Raw genomic sequence first — 18,257 nt, forward strand, 5'->3', positions numbered from 1 at the left:
TGTTTTTCTTCTTTTTTTTTTTTTTTTTTTTTAACTTATACAGATAATGAGAGGGTACTCAGCGAGGCAAAATCTTCCAGTGCAGTCTCAGAGCCAGCTGGGGGATGTCCTCCCACCAGTGGGTGCCTTATGGCTGACCAGATGAAGGAGGGCTGCATGGAATTGGAAGGAGGAAGTGAGGCAGGTAATGGTCGCTGTGGTACCCTGACACTCTGTGTATCTACTGAGAATGGTCCTGACATTCGCTGACTGGTCTTGCTATACTGTAGACCACTGTAGCTATTGTGTGTTCAAAACTAGGAAGAGTACGTGGTGGTTATTTGTTTATTATACATGTGCTATATATGCCTACTAACTGTTACATTTCTTCTGGGAGGGAGTTAGATCTGGTGGGTCACTTTGGGACAAAAGTGAGTTAAATTCATACCAGTGCTTAGTATTTTTAAGGTAGTCAAGGGCTGTCCAGGGGATCAGTGATTCCAGCCAGAAAATTAAATCTTGTGGATGTGTGAAATTGTCCAGGACAAGAAGCTACTAAGCAATTATGCTGAAGAAAATGTGGGTGGGAGGAAGGTAGTAATTGAATAGTAGGACTGTGACTGCCATTTGCAGGGCAGCACATTGGAGCAAAACTCCATGACTGAAAGTTACAATGGGACACTACAGTGGGCTGAGTGCCACTCTGAGGATAAGTTTGACTGTAATGATGTTTTGTCCTTCTAGCTGAGAAGAGTATCCCCAGGAAACCTACTCGATTTTCTTGTATCCTTCCAAGCCCTCAAGAACTTATGCAGATTAAGAAAAAAAAGAAGGTATGATTTGGAATATACTACAAATGGATCTTTGAGTGTTCTCCTTGTTTTCCATCCCATGTGGGCTTTGCATGACTGGTCATATCTCAGAAATTTTGAGTTCTAGTCTCTGCTGATAAGAATTAAATAGTCACTGAAAATCCTGCTACACTGCAGAGACAGCAGTGATTATTATCTGTTCTGGTTTAGTTGTGCTAAAAGTTGCAAGAGGTGTTGGGGAAACTTTGTGGCACAATTTGTAAGCTAGGTCCATCTGATTCTGGGTGGGAAAGTTGCTGGATCTAGTTGCATTATATGGAGATAATAAGGTACTTTGATCAAAAAGGACAAGTTCCCTACTCTTATCAAAGCTGTAAATGGGGAGCATACCGAGGGGCCTGTGGTAGAAATTAACAGTCTAGCCTGCTATTCCAATTTGTTTATTCCCATGTTTGTTTATCATAAGGATGACTGAAAAGATTGTCCTGTGTGGACAAAGCGCCATTCTTTGCCTATAGGTCTGTTTCTTTGAACCTCATTAATCCATGTAACACTCTGAACTTTGTACAGCTTTTCCATTCCCTGAGTGGTTCCAGTCTATGTCTAGTGTTGACAAAAGTGCTCCATGCTGATGGCTTTGTACTTATCTCCTGTCCTGTGTCAAACATCAAGTACTGTTCTGCTTGTTCACCTCCAGAGACAGTGGATGAATATGATATCTAAAGTCCCTATGTGTTATGTGGGACTGGGTTTTTTTAGTTGGGTGGTTGTTGGTTTTTTTCATTCACAGATGTTCTTTGTACAGATTTTGTTCTCTTTGCACAACATATACATGAGGTAGTTAGGTTATTTAGGAAGCGAGAGATTACTAAATTTCAATATGAAAATGGTATGTATTCTGGATGAAACATGAGTGGCCATAGTAGTTGTGGGGTAAGGAGCCAGATGATACACTGGAAAAAGAAATTAATGTCTTTGAACAATTAATTGGTGGTAAAGAGAAAGGGTTTTGATTTCTACCTGACTAAAAGGCTTCTGACCTCTCTCTGCAGCATAGGTGGTTTTATTTTACATTATTATATGAGAGTGGTGGTCATATTTGTTTAAACTTATTTAAACAGAAATACTGAAGAAAGTACAACAGATCTCTTTTTACTGCCATACTAATCTGCGCTTTGTGATCTGTTCTGGCAGTCTCTGGATCTGAATGTAATTTAAAGCATTGGTTTCTCTCTAGGAAGTCTGCTGCAGTACTTAGGAACTTGGTTCTTTACCTACAACACAGTGCTTCAGTGGGATAATGCTAACTGGCTTCCCGAGCCACAAGGACAGTGGGCGGAAGTGATTGTCTGCACAGTCTTCAAAGGAACCACCAAGTTTTGGCATTAGCTAATTTCTAAGAAATTAATATTGATTTAGTTAATATTTCATTTGTAACCCTTTGCTTTGCATTAAATCTAGCTTTAATGGCAGCTTTCCTGATGGACTTTGTGTGAAAGTCCATTCTTGAGAAGGGAGCTTGCATAGTGCTTCTACTGTTCTAACAGAAAACCTCTGATAATACTTCAGCTTTACTGTGCTGGAAAACAAGGTTAGAAGAAATGAAGAGCATTGTGAGTGGCTGAGAGTTCCTTAAAGTTCCAGGTAGTCCTAGAAAAAGGGCAGTGCCTTACACTACAGCAGAGGGCAGAAAGGTGTTCATAAATCTGTTAGTTTGCCCAGGGAAAATCCTTTCCTCACCTTAAATCTGCTAATGGTTTCATCCTGAGCATGTAAACAGGGCACACAAAACATTCAGCTTAAGTGGTGTTGATGCTGACATGGCACCAGCACGTTCTGCTTCCTTTAACCTCTGAAGTACTAAACATTACCACAGCTGGAAGGAGGAAAAAAGCTAAATAAAAGCAGAAAACAAATTATGCATCAAATGGAAAGTTTTCTTTGATGTTTCCAAAGGCAATGAACAGAAGCTCAGAAGCATAGGACTGACATGATTATAAATGCAGTGCAAGCTGCCAGCAGTCTGGTCTCCTTTCAGATGGTCTTAAGAAGTATAACCAGTCCATAGAATACCCTAGGGCTTGGGTTACAGGATTTACAGCTGAACAGAAATGCTGTTAGTGTCATACAGTCCCTTCAGGCCAGGGCAGCACTTGGTTATTATTTTGTTATGCCCTCACAGGGTCCTTGTGCACTCCATGCTATTTCAGGGTCTGTGTTTCACTGCAATTTGAGGATGTTCACACAGGCAGGGGAAGCAGAGCACAGGGCTGGTGGCTTCTGAGGCACTGAAAAACCCAGGGGAGCTAGTAATCATGATGGTCACGGATTTAGTTCACTAGGTCATTGCTAGCAGTTTGATCGTGATAGGAGCTAACAGGGAACTGACATTTATTCTGGTGCCTTAGTAAAGTTCATACAGTTGTTTGTGCTTTTGGTTTTTCTGAACACCACCAAGAACATCCAGTTAACCCTTTCTTAGTCAGGTGTTTTATTACACTGTGACTGTGGTACAGTCTAGTTCCCTAAAATGAGAATCAAGCAGGGCAGAGAAGTTGACTTCCCTTCAAAACCAAAAACGTACCTGCTCTTACCAGCCTACAGATACCCTTGTCATGCTGAAATACCGAATGTTCCTGGGACTGTGTCTCACTAGCAGAATGTTTTCTGGTTCTTAGTTTAAGCTTTTGCAGCACTTCTTCCTTGCACCTGCTCAGTAAGTGCCAAGGGTTCTTGCTGCATGTCTCCTGGCACTGAGGTAGCATATGAGAGCCTGGAGCCAAAGGGGACAGAAGAGGGCATGGAGCAGTGCTGCTGTTGTAACTGGGTAGAGTTGATCTTGCCACACGTCTGGAGTTCATCAGAGACCTCCTTCTGCTCTGTTTACATACTAGAGCAGGTGAGGCATTTGAGTTAGCAGTGCTAATTGCTTGGTGAAATGTCAAAGCTTTTCAAAGACAGCAGCTCATGCTTGCTCTATCCAGTATTATTTGATGGTGAATCCTTGTGATGAAATGCAGGTTTTCTGGCCTTGGTTAGCCTTCTTGATGGATTACACAGTACAATAAACTTGATCATGCTGAGGTTGATCTATTTTCTACTTTTGCTTTTGGTTCAAATGCCAAGAACAATCTAAAGTAAGAAATGCACTTCAAGCTTGTAATTATCAGAATGTCTCCTTCAGCTCCTGATAACCGGCACAGAGCAGTTCAACCAAAAGCCAAAGAAAGGTATACAGTTTCTGCAGGAGAAGAACCTTCTTGCCACCCCTATCGACAACAATGAGGTGGCCAGGTGGCTACGGGAAAATCATCGCCTGGACAAAAAGATGATTGGGGAGTTTGTGAGTGACCGTAAGAACATAGACTTGCTGGAAAGCTTTGTTGGGTGATTATCTTTCTGTATCTCTTAATTCAGAAAGGGGTGAAAGTTAAAAAAGAGTTCAGTGATGAAAAAAGCAGTAGAACAGTAGTTCCTGGAGGCATTGGATTTGTATTGCTTGGTTCTCTGTGTACCACCATGCCTTAATTCAATGCACCTCTTGCATATGATAACACCTTAGATACCTATAATAGTATGATACTCGAGCTCCTTTCAGTAGGGCCAGTATCTGTGAAGACTGGAGAGATGATTACACACATAATCACCTGTAGGACTGTTGACTCTCTTTTATTGGTTTTTGCATGTTAATGATATATTTCTTCTCTTCTCACTCTCCCCTCTTTACTGTCTGTTCTCTGTGAAATCTAATATTCTGATGCTGAAACAAACAAGATTGTAGTCAGTAAGTTTATCCTACCTTTCCCATCCTGTTTCATTTCCTCACTGCATTTCATTCTTCTTGCAGGACTTTCAGCTTCCAAGGTTTAAGGCTGGATGAAGCTTTACGGCTTTATCTAGAGGCCTTCAGATTACCAGGAGAGGCGCCGGTAATCCAGAGACTGTTGGAAGCCTTCACAGAACATTGGAGGGTGTGTACTTGGTGGGCAGAAAGCTCAAAACTGCATTCTTTCTTGTGCATCTGCTTGCCATGATGGACATGTCAGATCAAATTGCCTGTGATAAGCTTACTGTGCCCTGCAGGCAGCAGCTGTTGTTTTGTAGGAGATGGCAGTGGCACATAGATTTCCAGGGTGCTTTTTGGAAGCTGGAGCCAGAGCCTGGGATTTTTGTTTGTCCCAGAGATGATTCAGTACCATGGGTAGGAAAATGGCTGTCTTGGGTTACTGATATCACTGTTCCTGTAGGACTAATCTGTGCATACATTTGCCTTTCAGAAATCAAATGGATCCCCATTTGCTAATAGTGATGCCTGCTTTGCCCTGGCCTATGCAGTCATTATGCTGAACACTGACCAGCACAACCATAATGTCCGCAAGCAGAATGTCCCAATGACTCTGGAGGTGGGTGTTAACAGTGTAGGCACCTGTCTTCTCTGGTTTTGGCAGCAATGTAGTACCTGTTTTTTTCTCAGTGGCATTCTCTTTTTTTCCCTGGCATTCATCACTCGTGCACACAATAAGCTCGTGTGCAGCACTAGAGTTGAGTACAGTTGGAGAGAGGAGCTGTGGACAAAGGGGCAGTCTGAAGAATTAACGAGCTTAGCAGACAACTTGCCAAGTTTGTCAAGAGGCTTGTGTCTATGTGAGCAAACTGTATCCTAAGACGTAGTAAGAATGAGAAGGTTATTGAACCACTGTGGGCTTCTAGAGAGTTCAAGTCCTGTGAGTGTCAATGTAGTGGTACAGACCTGTCATTCCATGATGTCCAGCCTCAGCTAAGGATGTGTATGTTGTGTCTCTCTTCTTTCCTTGTGAGCAGAGACAGGGATTGCTGCACGCTACTGCCATAAGGAATAGCATTTAGTCTTTGAACTTTGAGGCTGCATGTTGAAGAATACAGGAAAATCTGCTTCTGGTCCCATGAAAAACAAGCTGAGTATTGATCCTAGCCAGGCAGTTAAAGCTGGAGATACTAGGAATTAACGTTGGTGTAACTTTTTTCAGGAGTTTCGGAAGAACCTGAAAGGTGTGAATGGAGGCAAAGACTTTGAACAGGACATATTGGAAGACATGTACCATGCCATCAAGTAAGAATCAACCTGCCAACTGCTCGTATGCAGAGAGCAAACTAGAATTGTTTGGTCTGCGAGACCTCTGGAGAGTACAGAGAGAGACTCACCGATCATGTGTCTGTTTGCCTGCGGGGCTGTGGTAACAAGCCTGTCACAGTGATTGCACTGGATTTGTGTCTTTGGATTCTTGCCATGGTATTTTAATCCACAGAGCTTAAGCTAAAATTAAAAACCACATTACTTCCATCAAAATGTAAAAAAAATGGCTGAGCAAGACCAGCACATGTGAAATGCTGCATCTAAGGCGGCTCTGTTTTCCAGACCAGGCCTTTAGACTTCTTCAGAACATTTTATGTATTGCTAGAGATAGTATCTTGTCCCCAAGACAGCACTGGTGCCCTGACATAACATGTCCAGGTCTCAGTTTCTTATGTTCTCCTTTTGAGCTCTTCATATGAGGTTGCTGTCTGCACCAATCTCTTCTACCACCCCTGAAGCTCTTGGCACACTGACTGGTATTTGAGGAGAATTCCTGGTGGCTGAGGCCCTTTTGTGCACAGGCTAGCTCTGGGCAGGGAGCTTTAATAATAGCTCAGAAGTCTAGCCTATCAGTAAATCCAGGCCCAGCCAATTTGAAGCTGAGAGGATTACATCTCTGAGGAGACAATCTGTGGCAGGCAGTGGCTTGGGCTGGAAGCAGGGCAGTGTGATAAGGCTGACCCTCCCTCCCTTTTGAGCCTTCTCTGGGAAGGTGGGGATGCTGCCTGTACTAAACATCTAGAAATTCTTCAAGTAGCAGCTGTGGCTTTCAAGTAGAGCTCTAGTTTTGATTGGCCTCTCTCCCCTGAGGGTGTTCTTAATGTGTTGAGTAGTACCCTGAGAATATCCTCATATCTCTCAGTTATGCAGTGCCTCTGTCCCAGTCTATTCCCCTTTATTCTCCCTTCATTGGATACTTCAGCTTTTTCAGTATGTTCTATGGCTAAAACAATTGGTATCATTTCAGTATTGCTCCATCTTGGATAGATTGCCCCAGTGTCATAGATGAGATTGAGGAACTGTTTGTTTATTTGCATTATTAGAGGGAAGAAAAAAATCAGACTGTAATCTGTACAGAGCAGTGCATGATCTCTTCAGGATCTCAGCATTTCACTTTTGAGCACAGTTTAATTTCCTGAGGCTTTTCAAGTAAACCCATTCACTTTCTTCTGTCTAATCAAATAATGGGTTCTTAGAAAAAACACGCTATTGAGTGCAAACATATTTTCCTGTATAATCTCAGTAATGACTGCTCTTGTCAAAATATGCAGGCACCTGAAACTGGGAAGAGGTTATTTCTTATGCATAAATCAAGAGGGGTTTTTTATAGTTGTTTTTAGCACATGAAAATTGCTCGTTTGGCAACTGAAGCATGTTATTTTTTGATTGTTGCAGAAAGACCTCTACTTTTCAGATTGGCTGCAATCTACTATTCTTAGTAGATTTGAGACTCTTGTTCAATTAGTTGGTCATTTGCAGAGGGTTGTGTCTTATGCAATGTTACCCAAGTCTAGGGAGTATGTATTTAGGCTTGATACATTTTAATCTGGGATTGCAAGTAGTACTTGGCATTAATCATAATTATTTTATTATGGTATAGCTTTAATCAAGTTAGAGTAAGGAGCTGTGGTACCCTGGTTATGAGTCACCCATCATACATTTGGTTTCTTGATTTATCTTTAATTTTGCACTACTTGGCTTTCTGATATTTGACTTTGGCATAGTACTCATGCCTACTGTTGACTGCAGTGGTACAACAATTTAATTTTTTTTTTTATCTGGGAATAATGAGATCTGCAGAGCACTCTAACAGGATGAGAGTTGGGATGGGGAAGTGAAGCTATGCCAGTGTGCTGTCCAAAATTTCCCATCATTTAACTGCAGTATGTATTGCATTTTGTACTTGTAGTGTTAGGTAGCTGCTTCTTCAATACTACCCTTACACAGTTGATGCTGGGACACACCAGACATGATATCCATGATATCAAAGAGGGGCAGCAGAAGCAGGCAGGTCTAGGAAAACATAATGTTTCTGGAGCTGGCAAAATCACTCCAGAGTAGGTATTGCTTAGCTTTGGGACCATGTAATGAAAGGCACTGTGTAAATGTTAGGTTTGGCTCAGAATGAAAAATTCAACCTTTCTGCCTTCCTCCCTTGTAGAAATGATGAGATAGTGATGCCAGAAGAACAGACGGGCCTGGTGAAGGAAAACTATATCTGGAATGTCCTGCTACATCGTGGTGCCACTGATGAGGGAATATTTCTCCATGTGCCTCCCGGAAGCTATGACCATGATCTGTTCACCATGACGTGGGGGCCAACTATTGCAGCACTTTCTTACGTTTTTGACAAGAGCTTAGAAGAAACAATCATCCAGAAGGCTATCTCTGGTTTCAGGTAACTCTTGCATTCATGAAGACCCAGAAGAGTTAGTGTGGCCATTGTCTCCTGTTTATCTGCTAGAGACATTACAGTGAATATCAACTGTTACTTTTCCTAGCAGTTGAAGAGCATTTTATTGTGACCTACAGTCCTCTAGTTTTGTTCTGTCATTTGTATTGATTCATCCCATCTTGGCCTCTCTTCGTTGCTGCTCACTGTTTGGCTTGACTGCTGTGTTGTAATGAATCAAAGTGCCTGGGGTATGTATTTTTAAACTTCAGCCTGCTTACATTTAAAAGACCTGCTGACATAACTGTGCTGCTTAGAAGTGAGGGGAAAAAGTCACTCTTAACTTGCACAGTGATGCTGGCAAAATCCCTGTATATGAACAAAACCTCTCGTGTATGAGGCCATAGCTGTGGCTGAATGGGATGGGGGACTTTTTTTTTTTCTTTTTTCTTTCCCAGATGACCAGTATTCAAAAAACTTGCTATCTGTGAGAAAATGTATAGGAACAATCTTTGGTCATTCTTAGATCCAGACAAAATGATGCCTTAAGCATAGTTTTAAAGCTCTGTTAATATACTGCTGTAGCCATGATCTCTTGGAAACTAGACCTTCAACACTACCGCCAATCTCAGCAGCTCTCTCTCTTGTGTCAAGACAGGAGATTAGTTATATTGGCTCAGGTGCAAGTGGTCTGTCTGTTTAGACTGACTTCTTGAAAGTGATCCTTGCATCAGCACAGACAAATATCAGAATCTATGGATGAGGATTGAGATTATTTGAGGGATAATAGTAGAATTCTATACATCAGCACTCTATGAATGGGTGGAGAGGAAGGCCTAAAATGTCAACAGAGAGGCTCTCTGATTTGCTGTCCTGTAGACAGACTTGTCTGTGCTGACTTATTACCTTGTTTTCTGTTTTTTTTTCTTTCCCCAGAAAATGTGCAATGATTTCTGCTCACTATGGCCTTAGCGACGTGTTTGACAATCTCATAATTTCTCTCTGCAAGTTTACAGCCCTCAGCAGCGAGGTAAGTTTGGAAGGAGGGGAAAGAAGCATGGCTTTTAGCATATCAGAGCTCTCTTCCTCTGTTAAGCAGTAATACTTGCTTATTTTAGTTATCACAGTAACTGTAGATATCTATCAGCCCCTGCCCAGAGTTTTCTGGAGGAGGCAATGAAAAGTGTGTAGTGAGGTAGGACTTCCACAGGACAAGTTCAAATATGCAAATTTCTACTCACTCACAAGTGGCAGTTTGTGCAGAGCAGAATGCTATGACGTAGAAGTGTTTATTCCACCTACTTTATCTGAGGAGACTTAGATCCCTCTGTGATCAAGACAGTGATCATCCACGATCCCAAGCAAGTTTATGCATTTCAGCTATTGAATATTTAGTTAAGGGGCATATATGGTGCCAAGAGGGACTGTTTTGTGAGCCATTCTTCCAAAGTGTGTAGGGGCTGTGCATCCACCCGGCATAAAGGGGTTACAAAAACAAATGCTTTGAATTGTTGGTTGGTGTGTGAAGTCTGGTAATAAGATCAGCTGTTAGCCCCACTTTTGGCAAGCCCTAAAGACTGTTTCTGTGGATTGTACTGTGAGAATAAATTCAAGGTGCAGTGGTTGGTGTAAGCTTTTTTTGCCCAAATCTGTTTGTGTTACAGCATCAGCCTGTTTTTCCCAAGGTGTTTGATAAGACAGTGTGTGGCAGACCATGCTTTGTGCTAAGGAGAAGATGACAGCAAATCCTTTAAATGGTCAGAATTTGCAAAGAATCTCATGGCATTGCTCTGAGAACCAGTGCAAGACCCACAGTGAGCAGAATAGAATTGCCACACGTACAAAAAAGGGAAAAAAGATGATTCAAGGCTGAAAGCATGGGAGTAAAAAGGCCAAGACAGGTGATTTTTTTTAAATCCCTTGAAGGGATAGCAGAAAGGGAATGGTCCTGCAAAATCAGTTAATGGAATGCAGGGAAATGGAATTGTTTGGACTGGGTGTTTTTTATCACTTCCATTCTGGCACTGGTAGCAGCATAAAGGTACCAGGTTGACTATTAAAAGGCAAAGAAATCCTAAGCTTTGGATTCCCTCTTCCTCTACAGCGTACAACAGTAAAGATTAAATACTTGATCCTCTTCAGGCATACCAGACCTTGAGACAACCAATAGATAACAAAAACAGAGGAATGTCTGCCATGAAACAACTATTTGACACAGATTTGCATAGTAGAAGCAACTAGACTAAGCCCTCAGAGGCACAAGCTGTTGCCAGCTGCATCCCATCTAGTTGTGAGACTGGAATCTGGAGCAGTCCAAGGTCTGTGTAAATTAAGCAAGCATGTCTTTTGGTGATGACATAGCATCAGGGACTTCTGGATTTGAAGAAAGCTGTGAGTTCTTGTCTTTGGCCAGATTCCAAGTACACCAATTACTTTCTGCTGTCCTAAATTCCTGTAAGGCTTGGAGACAGTAGTGGAATATGACAACTGAACAAATATTTGAGAGACCGTCTGGTGGAAGGAGAGAAGGAGGGGCTGTCTTCAGGCACAGAGGAGACAAAAACAAAGAGCAACTGTTAGAAAGCAAGGGAAGAACATCAAAGTGTCACTTAGCAGCTAGTGAATTCCCAGGTCAGATCATCCTGGTGATCAGGCAGCCTCTTCAAGCACTGCAATTGCTTGGCCACTTTGGTTGAAAGAAGAGGAATGGAAAGGAACGTGGAGGGGGATTAAGTGGTTTAAGAAGAGTGAGTGCCAGACTTCTTGATTCACAGTTAAGACACATACTGACTCAGTGTATAAGTAGTAGCAAACCCCCTGTGTGTTTTAATTCAGTGGTTGTGGCTTACTGCCACAGTGCAAAACCGGGCATATTGTTGTTTGCACTCTGAGACTTCAGTGATGTATGGATTCATGTGGTTTCCCCCTAGCAACAACAGAAAAAACAAATTGGTTGTCACATCTCTGCCAGACTTCCAGATTGGCACTTCTAATGGAGTTCACCTCTAGATCAAACACCCATTTTGATAATAGTTTTGCCAGCAGTCTGGCTGAAGCAAAAGCTAGTTTTTCTGAACTTCAGGTCTGAGATTGGAAGAGCCACATTTTCAATCCATCCTATGTCCTGTCTTCTCTGTCCTTTCTTGATGAGGAATAAACATGGCTTTTGTCCACATAAGCAAAAGAACAGCAAAGCCCATCCCTTGTCAAAAGGAACATTGCCGTGAGCTTAAGTAACTGCAGAAACATGGAGGATATCAGTATCTGATACTAGCTCACATGGTTGCTAGGTTTTTTCTTGTTTTGGCAGCATATAATTGATTGGTTTAAATGACTTAGCACGCTTTCTGTATTTTGAAAAACTGTGAGTGTGTTGAACAGATTATGAGGAATTGTGATCCAGCAGTTATTGGCAGAGACTGCATGTCAGGGTTCATCACTCTTACTTTGAATCTTGCTGTTAAGTAGTGGTAGGAGTAGCTTTGCAAATCAGTAATGCTTTTGGCCATAGTTTCCTTCTCTAACAGTAAAGCAGAGTAATTGCTGCTTCCAGAGGAGATTTACTTTTTGTAGAAGGCTTTCGTCCTGGAATGAGTTCCCATAGCAGAATAAATTAGTATTAGTGAGTTTTCAGCAAGCACTTTCAAAATGTTCTGTATTGTTGTCATTCTTGGAGAGCTTATGTCTAGGTGGTTCAGTGATTCAACTTGTATCAGGTAAAGCATCTTGTCCTTAGTTTTGTGCAAAGTGAATATGAGCTGAGGAGTTATCCAAGCATCGTACACAGAATTGTTGTCTTTCCCGTAACCAGTTCTGAACAGTCTGCCCTAATTTGTGTTGAAAAGAAAACATCTCTTGCTGACTGATTGCCACCCCCTCTTCTTTCCTGCAGTCTATTGAGAACCTGCCCACTGTTTTTGGAAGTAATCCCAAGGCCCATATTGCAGCAAAGACTGTGTTTCACTTGGCCCATCGCCACGGTGACATTCTGCGGGAGGGCTGGAAAAACATCATGGAGGCCATGCTACAGCTTTTCCGAGCAGAGCTGCTGCCCAAGGCCATGGTGGAGGTAATAATAGCCGGCCCATGGGTAATTGAAGAGTAGGGGAGTGAGAAGCCAGCTTTTCACAAAAGCAGTTCAAAGAGGAGAGCTCTCTTGCAAAGGCATGGCTTTGGTAAAGTGTGTACAGAGCTAGAAAGCCTGCAAAGGGTGTAGTGTTTGAGTTATGTGCAGGCTCCAGCTTCTTTCTTAGGGTTTCATTTTTTTTCTCATTTTACTTTTTGTTGGATTTGAGAAATTCCAGCATTCGTTTTACTTGAACGGATTTTGAGTATTGTGCAGGAGAGGGACATGCTTACATGTGAAGTATTAGAGCATAGCATTGGTATTGCCAGGTGGGGGTGACGCTTTACTGAAGGGGTGAGGGGGTGAAGAGCTGGGATTGACTGCCTACACATGGGTGCTTGGGTGTAGTGTTTCATCACTAAGTGAAATGTTATGGGGTTGGGGGGGAAGGCTACAAAGAAGTAGACAATTGATCATATACATGTTCTGGTCTCTCTTCCAGGTTGAAGACTTTGTGGATCCTAATGGCAAAATCTATCTGCAACGTGAGGAGACACCATCTAACCGGTGAGTGGTGTAGATGGCCCAGGCAGTCCTTTTTCTACCAAAGCTGGAGAATAATATGATTTCTTGTTTTCTCACTGATGCTGGTATCTTCTGATTTTCAGTGGTGAATCCACAGTGCTGAGTTTTGTTAGTTGGCTCACCCTCAGTGGGACAGAGCAATCTGGTATGAGAGGGCCATCTACAGAGACACAGGAGGCAAAGCGAACGGCTCTGGAATGCATAAAGGTAAGATACAGGCTGTAAAAGAACCTGCTTTTGTTTGTGGTGACAGTACTATGTGGATAACAGGCAACAGAAGCATAAGTACGCATGCTTCTAGGCAGTATTGCAGGTTCTAGAGGACTTGGGAATTGTAAGAAACTGCAGAGGAGCGTGTCTGCGTTGACAGCTAAAGGGTCTGATATGCTTTTATGCACAAATATAGTAACACATGAAAACAGGAATGATTCCCCACAAGAGACAGGGATCTGCTGTTGGCATCCCAGTCCTATAACTGAAGACAAATTAATAAATTCTCAAATGACTAATCTTTTCCAAGGCAGTGTTAAGGCATATGGTGCCAACAAAATCTGAACCTGGGGTTTGAGCAGAGTGTGGACAGAGGATTTATCTGTTAAAATCTGTCTAGCACAGATCAGGTCTGTTAAAGGTAATTGATGTTAAAGGAGTGAACTAGCTGGCAGAAGTTTTCCTCGAGGTAGTTGTCTTAAAGCCGCTATCTGTATATTTCCTGGGAACAAGCTGTGTTTCTGGAGGATCTGTCTGTATACCTTCCCCATCCCCCAGATGCACAGTCCTCTTTTCTGTCTTTTGCAGCAATGCGATCCTGAGAAGTTGATCACAGAAAGCAAATTCCTCCAACTTGAATCCCTCCAGGAGCTCATGAAGGTGAGAATGATATTGGGCAAGGGACTGGACTGGTGATGGAACAAGTATGCTATGCATGATCATGGATATGCGCTGTGTACTTGCCTAGCTCCTCTGTCCCCAAAGGAGGTCTTGGACCTATTTGCGGAATGAAAGCAGTCATTAGTTCAGCTGTTACATGTAACTTCTGTGCTGGCAGCCACAATGGCTTTAGTAGTAGAGGAAGACATTAAATTGTGGAATGCATTCTAAAAGCCTTGAGGAGATCATGGCAAGTGTTTAAAAATATGTGTAGCTCTGTGTAGGAACTTAAGGTTATGCCTTTTCATCTTTTCTGGTGTGCTGTGTGCTTAATGAGAACATTCTAAAAGGCCACGTTAGAGGCAAGAGCTGTATAGAAATATTTGACTGTGTGCCACTAGGTAGTGTGGTACCTGGCTGCTGTGGGAGTCATAATAAGGCTGGACTCACTAGCCTTTGGGCTAGAGAAGCTCATCTTCCTGGGGAACGGTAGTTACTTACCTGGTTCTGGTAGTGGCTTCTCAGGCTAGTGTGGAGTTTGAGACCACTCCAGGGTGTGGAACGAATCTGGCTGCTGCTCACCATTTTCAAAAGCAAATAGTGCAGTGCTACCCTTGCAGGGATGCTGTGTGGGCTGGCAGTGTGTGTTGCCTAATTCTATGGCTCCTTAAAGTGCAAGTGCCTTTCCCTTCAGGCTGCTGTAATTGCAATTCACTGGCTTCGTTAATAGGGCACATGACACTATTGAGACTTGTGGTAAAACAAAAGAAAGGTTTATTTATCAAGGCTTGCTGCAGAGGTTCAGAAGAATAGGTATTGTGTTTCAAATAAAGATAAGTGAGTAAATCCCAAAGAACAATATTTAAAACAGCCAAAGCAGAACTTGCTGTTTGGATCACACAAAGACCGCTATGTTGCTGGCCCATGTGGAGAAGTGGTGACTCAGTTTTTGTGTGCCATCTCAGTTCTGGGGGAACATTTTGCTCTTACCTCTATTAATGTCAGGAATTCTCCCTTCATGTGCAAGCTGATGGCTTGAGTGGAATAGTTCCAGTATTTGTAGTCATTCCTAGGTATGTCTGCCTTTTCTGTCCTTCACTTATTCTTGGCAAGAAGCTGCTGGCGTTCAGAACTCCTCTCCATCTGAGAGACTTTGTCAGAGTTTAACATCTTTTAAGTTCATATTGCTTCTCGCATAATAAAAAATTTAGAATTTTCCATATATTTAGCTTGACCACTATCCAATGCATTTTTGATAGGCTATGCATGACCTCACCAGACAGTGGAGTGTAGTTTTTCCCAGATTCAAAGCATTCTGTTGGTGCTCACTTATTGGTCCCTCAGTTTTGGGGGCTTGTGAGTCACAAACAATTCCTGGCTTTTCTAGGCTCTAATCTCTGTGACTCCTGATGAGGAGACATATGATGAAGAGGATGCTGCCTTCTGCTTGGAGATGCTTCTGAGGATTGTGCTAGAGAATAGGTATGACCTTGAAATACATGCAGATTCATTGTAAATGTCCCTGCTTTACTGCAGCTGCTGCCTGGGTCCAGGGAATGAGTTCCTCATGTGCTTGATTTGCCAGCTGAAGCAGCATGTGGCTGTAATTTCAGGGCTTAGCAATTCCACTCTAGCATGTGCAAACAGGGGAGCTATTCACCCATGAATTACTGCTTGATATCCTGAGATTTGGAGAACATAAACTAAACTCTGGAGGGAGAATTCTCCCACCTGATCGCTTTGCAAATAATGAAGTAAATAAGAAATTTGACAGCTTTGTTGTTTCTGTGTCTCTGTTCTTATATCTCCTGGCTGGAGTTTTTCATTGAAATGAAAAAATACTGGGTTATCTGGAGTTCTGGGAGAGGTAGCTGGATTCCTCTTGTCTCATCTCCTTCCATCCTACCCTTTCCCTCCTCCTTGTTGTGGCTAGGGACCGTGTGACCTGTGTCTGGCAAACTGTCCGAGACCACCTCTATCATCTCTGTGTCCATGCGGTGGAGTTCTGCTTCTTGGTGGAGAGGGCAGTGGTGGGGCTGCTGAGACTGGCAATTCGACTCCTTCGTCGGGAAGAAATCAGCGCACAGGTAAGAGATTTTTGAAAGTCAGTTACTGGGATTTTGTGGCTACACCTGGCAACACAGGAAACCCATTGCTGTTGGATGGACCCACATTTAACGTGTCTCTGCTGCAGGTAACAACAAACAGCAGTTGTAAGTAGCTTGAAATAAGTGAAAGGGTACTTTGCTGGAGAATGGAGTGTAAATAATAGGCTCTGTTATTCTTATCTCCTTCTCTGCCCAGGTTCTCCTCTCATTACGTATCCTGCTCATGATGAAGCCAAATGTGCTGTCCAGAGTTAGCCATGAGGTTGCCTATGGCCTCCATGAACTCTTGAAGACCAATGCTGCTAACATTCACTCTGGAGATGACTGGTACACTCTCTTCACCCTCCTGGAGTGTATTGGGTCTGGGGTGAAGCCGCCTGCAGCCCTGCAGGTTACAGCAAGGGCAGATAATGACACAGGTAAGACAGGCCAGCTTGTGCTAGGAAATCTGATGCCTGCCTGCCAGATAAGCAGCTGCTTCCTCAAGCTTTCCAATTAGCAAAGGGGACTGCAAGAAAACAAAGCTGATATTAAACTACATTAGCAAGATTAAAGACCAGCACCTGCTGTTCACTCCTACCCCATGGTCTGTCCCTGTCTCTACTCTGCCATCTTTTCCTACTCTGTGAGCAGCAGTCCAGGTGCTAGTCCCTGAGGGAGCAGTGGGAGGAAAACTGATATCAGTTGTAGCAGCTGTAGAAGGCCTTTGCTCTACCCAAGGAGCATTTTTTGCTGGCTGTGGTCTGGTGTCTTGAGTAATGTAGCCTTAATCTCTCATCTAGGTGTGTAATGTAAACCCAGCTGTTGTTCCTGTCATACTTGCTTCTTTTGTGGGACTGACTCCTTTCTGTCCCCATTTTAAGGATCTTGTAAAGGGAGTTGTTCTTTAAAATTCTATTTCCAAATCCATTTGTGTTCAGAGTGCCTGAACCGTTCCCACAAGACCAAGCCACTATTTCCCACTTCTCTTGACTGTGTTAGAAAGACAGTCTTTTCAGCAAACTGTTCTTGTTTCATTCTAGCCAGCTGGCAATGTATTTGAGGCTGACAGCTTCAGACTTTTAAAGCAAACAGCAAGAAAAGACTTTTCCAGAAGCCCTCGTTTTGCTTTTTGCTTTTGTAGAACTTTCTTGCTAGGTCCTGATGTTTTGTGCTAGACAGATGGGAGAAACCTGATATTGCAAAACCCCTATAGCCTTTGCCTTCTGGGCTAATGCTGGGCTGTCTTCTCCCTCTTTTTTTTTTTTTTTTTTTTTTTTACTGCTTCTGTCTTTGCTGATTGGGTAAACTACTTGCCTGTGGCACATTGCACACATCAGAACATTAGTTCTCTTTACCTCCTTCTGAAAATGTTTGCTGCATTGTGTTTACAGCAAGTCTGTCTCTCTGCTGATGAGTTTCTAGATAATGTTGAAAGATGGAGAGAATGAATTTTTGCTTCTAAATAACATTATATCAGTAGCTTAAATTTGGCCCTTGCAAAGATTTTTGTGCTTGGGACATGAAATTTAAGGTTCTCGGGGAAGGTAGGTCTGACAGGTGTGGACCATGCTAATGTAGGTTGCTGTTCATGAGAAAGACTTTACCAGTGTTAGTGTGGAGCTGAGTGACCCCAGAAGCCCTACATGAGTCATGTCATTCTGTGTTGTGCTTTTGGGGTTGTCTTGGCTAAAGCTAGCACCTCCAGTACTTAAAGCGTGTGGTACATCTGATTCTTCCCCCAGTGTCAAAGCATTAGACTTCCTGCCCTTTTTAAATTCACAGTTAGGCTGACAAGTAACATAGCAGAGGATGGAAAGCCCCTTTCCTCTGAAGGGGAAAGCCAGACATACCTACAGGGGAGAAACAGTGTCAAAGATTTGTGTTTACTGCTGTCTCCTATGCATGCTTCTGTCATAGTTGTTCTTCCTCTCACAGGAGGAGAGGCCTGGCCCAGTTTCTTCCAGGGCCTACTGGTGATTCCTAGCTGATGCTGATCTGATTAATCTGGATTGCTTCTCCATTATCCACAGCTACTCATTCCAAGTTCGTGATTTGGCTTTGATCTAAACCCTATGCCTTTTGTTTTGAAGGTGCTCAGTCAGACAGCGAGGTCTCCTCCTCCTATCATCCAAGTGACATGAGCCTGGACCGAGGCTACACCTCTGATTCAGAGGTGTACGCAGACCACGGGAAGCCAGGCAAGATGCATCGCTCAGTGACAGATGTGGATGTCATGAACAGTGGCTGGCTAGTGGTGAGTAGCCAATGGGCTTCTGGTGCCTGAAGAAGACTACTCCTAGCATGGTTGTGGGCAGAGGGTGTGGTAGGGAGAGAAAGAATAAGACAGTAG

General features: G+C 42.9%; 1 protein-coding gene across 7 annotated transcripts in view; it reads left to right on the top strand.

Moving 5' to 3' along the window:
• GBF1 (golgi brefeldin A resistant guanine nucleotide exchange factor 1) overlaps positions 1–18,257 on the top strand; it is a 113,003-nt gene that overhangs the window by 86,609 nt on the left and 8,137 nt on the right. For all 7 annotated transcript variants that reach the window (XM_075025897.1, XM_075025895.1, XM_075025896.1 and 4 more), the window contains 16 exons: positions 44–184; positions 724–812; positions 3,976–4,178; positions 4,639–4,762; positions 5,069–5,194; positions 5,798–5,880; positions 8,066–8,302; positions 9,233–9,326; positions 12,189–12,365; positions 12,865–12,929; positions 13,031–13,154; positions 13,746–13,817; positions 15,205–15,299; positions 15,751–15,904; positions 16,122–16,344; positions 17,998–18,161. In XM_075025897.1, the coding sequence (XP_074881998.1) occupies positions 44–184; positions 724–812; positions 3,976–4,178; positions 4,639–4,762; positions 5,069–5,194; positions 5,798–5,880; positions 8,066–8,302; positions 9,233–9,326; positions 12,189–12,365; positions 12,865–12,929; positions 13,031–13,154; positions 13,746–13,817; positions 15,205–15,299; positions 15,751–15,904; positions 16,122–16,344; positions 17,998–18,161 (2,171 nt within the window). The remainder of the gene's footprint in view (positions 1–43; positions 185–723; positions 813–3,975; positions 4,179–4,638; positions 4,763–5,068; positions 5,195–5,797; positions 5,881–8,065; positions 8,303–9,232; positions 9,327–12,188; positions 12,366–12,864; positions 12,930–13,030; positions 13,155–13,745; positions 13,818–15,204; positions 15,300–15,750; positions 15,905–16,121; positions 16,345–17,997; positions 18,162–18,257) is intronic.

Source organism: Buteo buteo, chromosome 4 (assembly GCF_964188355.1).
Source record: "Buteo buteo chromosome 4, bButBut1.hap1.1, whole genome shotgun sequence".
NCBI classification, from domain to species: Eukaryota; Metazoa; Chordata; class Aves; order Accipitriformes; family Accipitridae; genus Buteo; species Buteo buteo.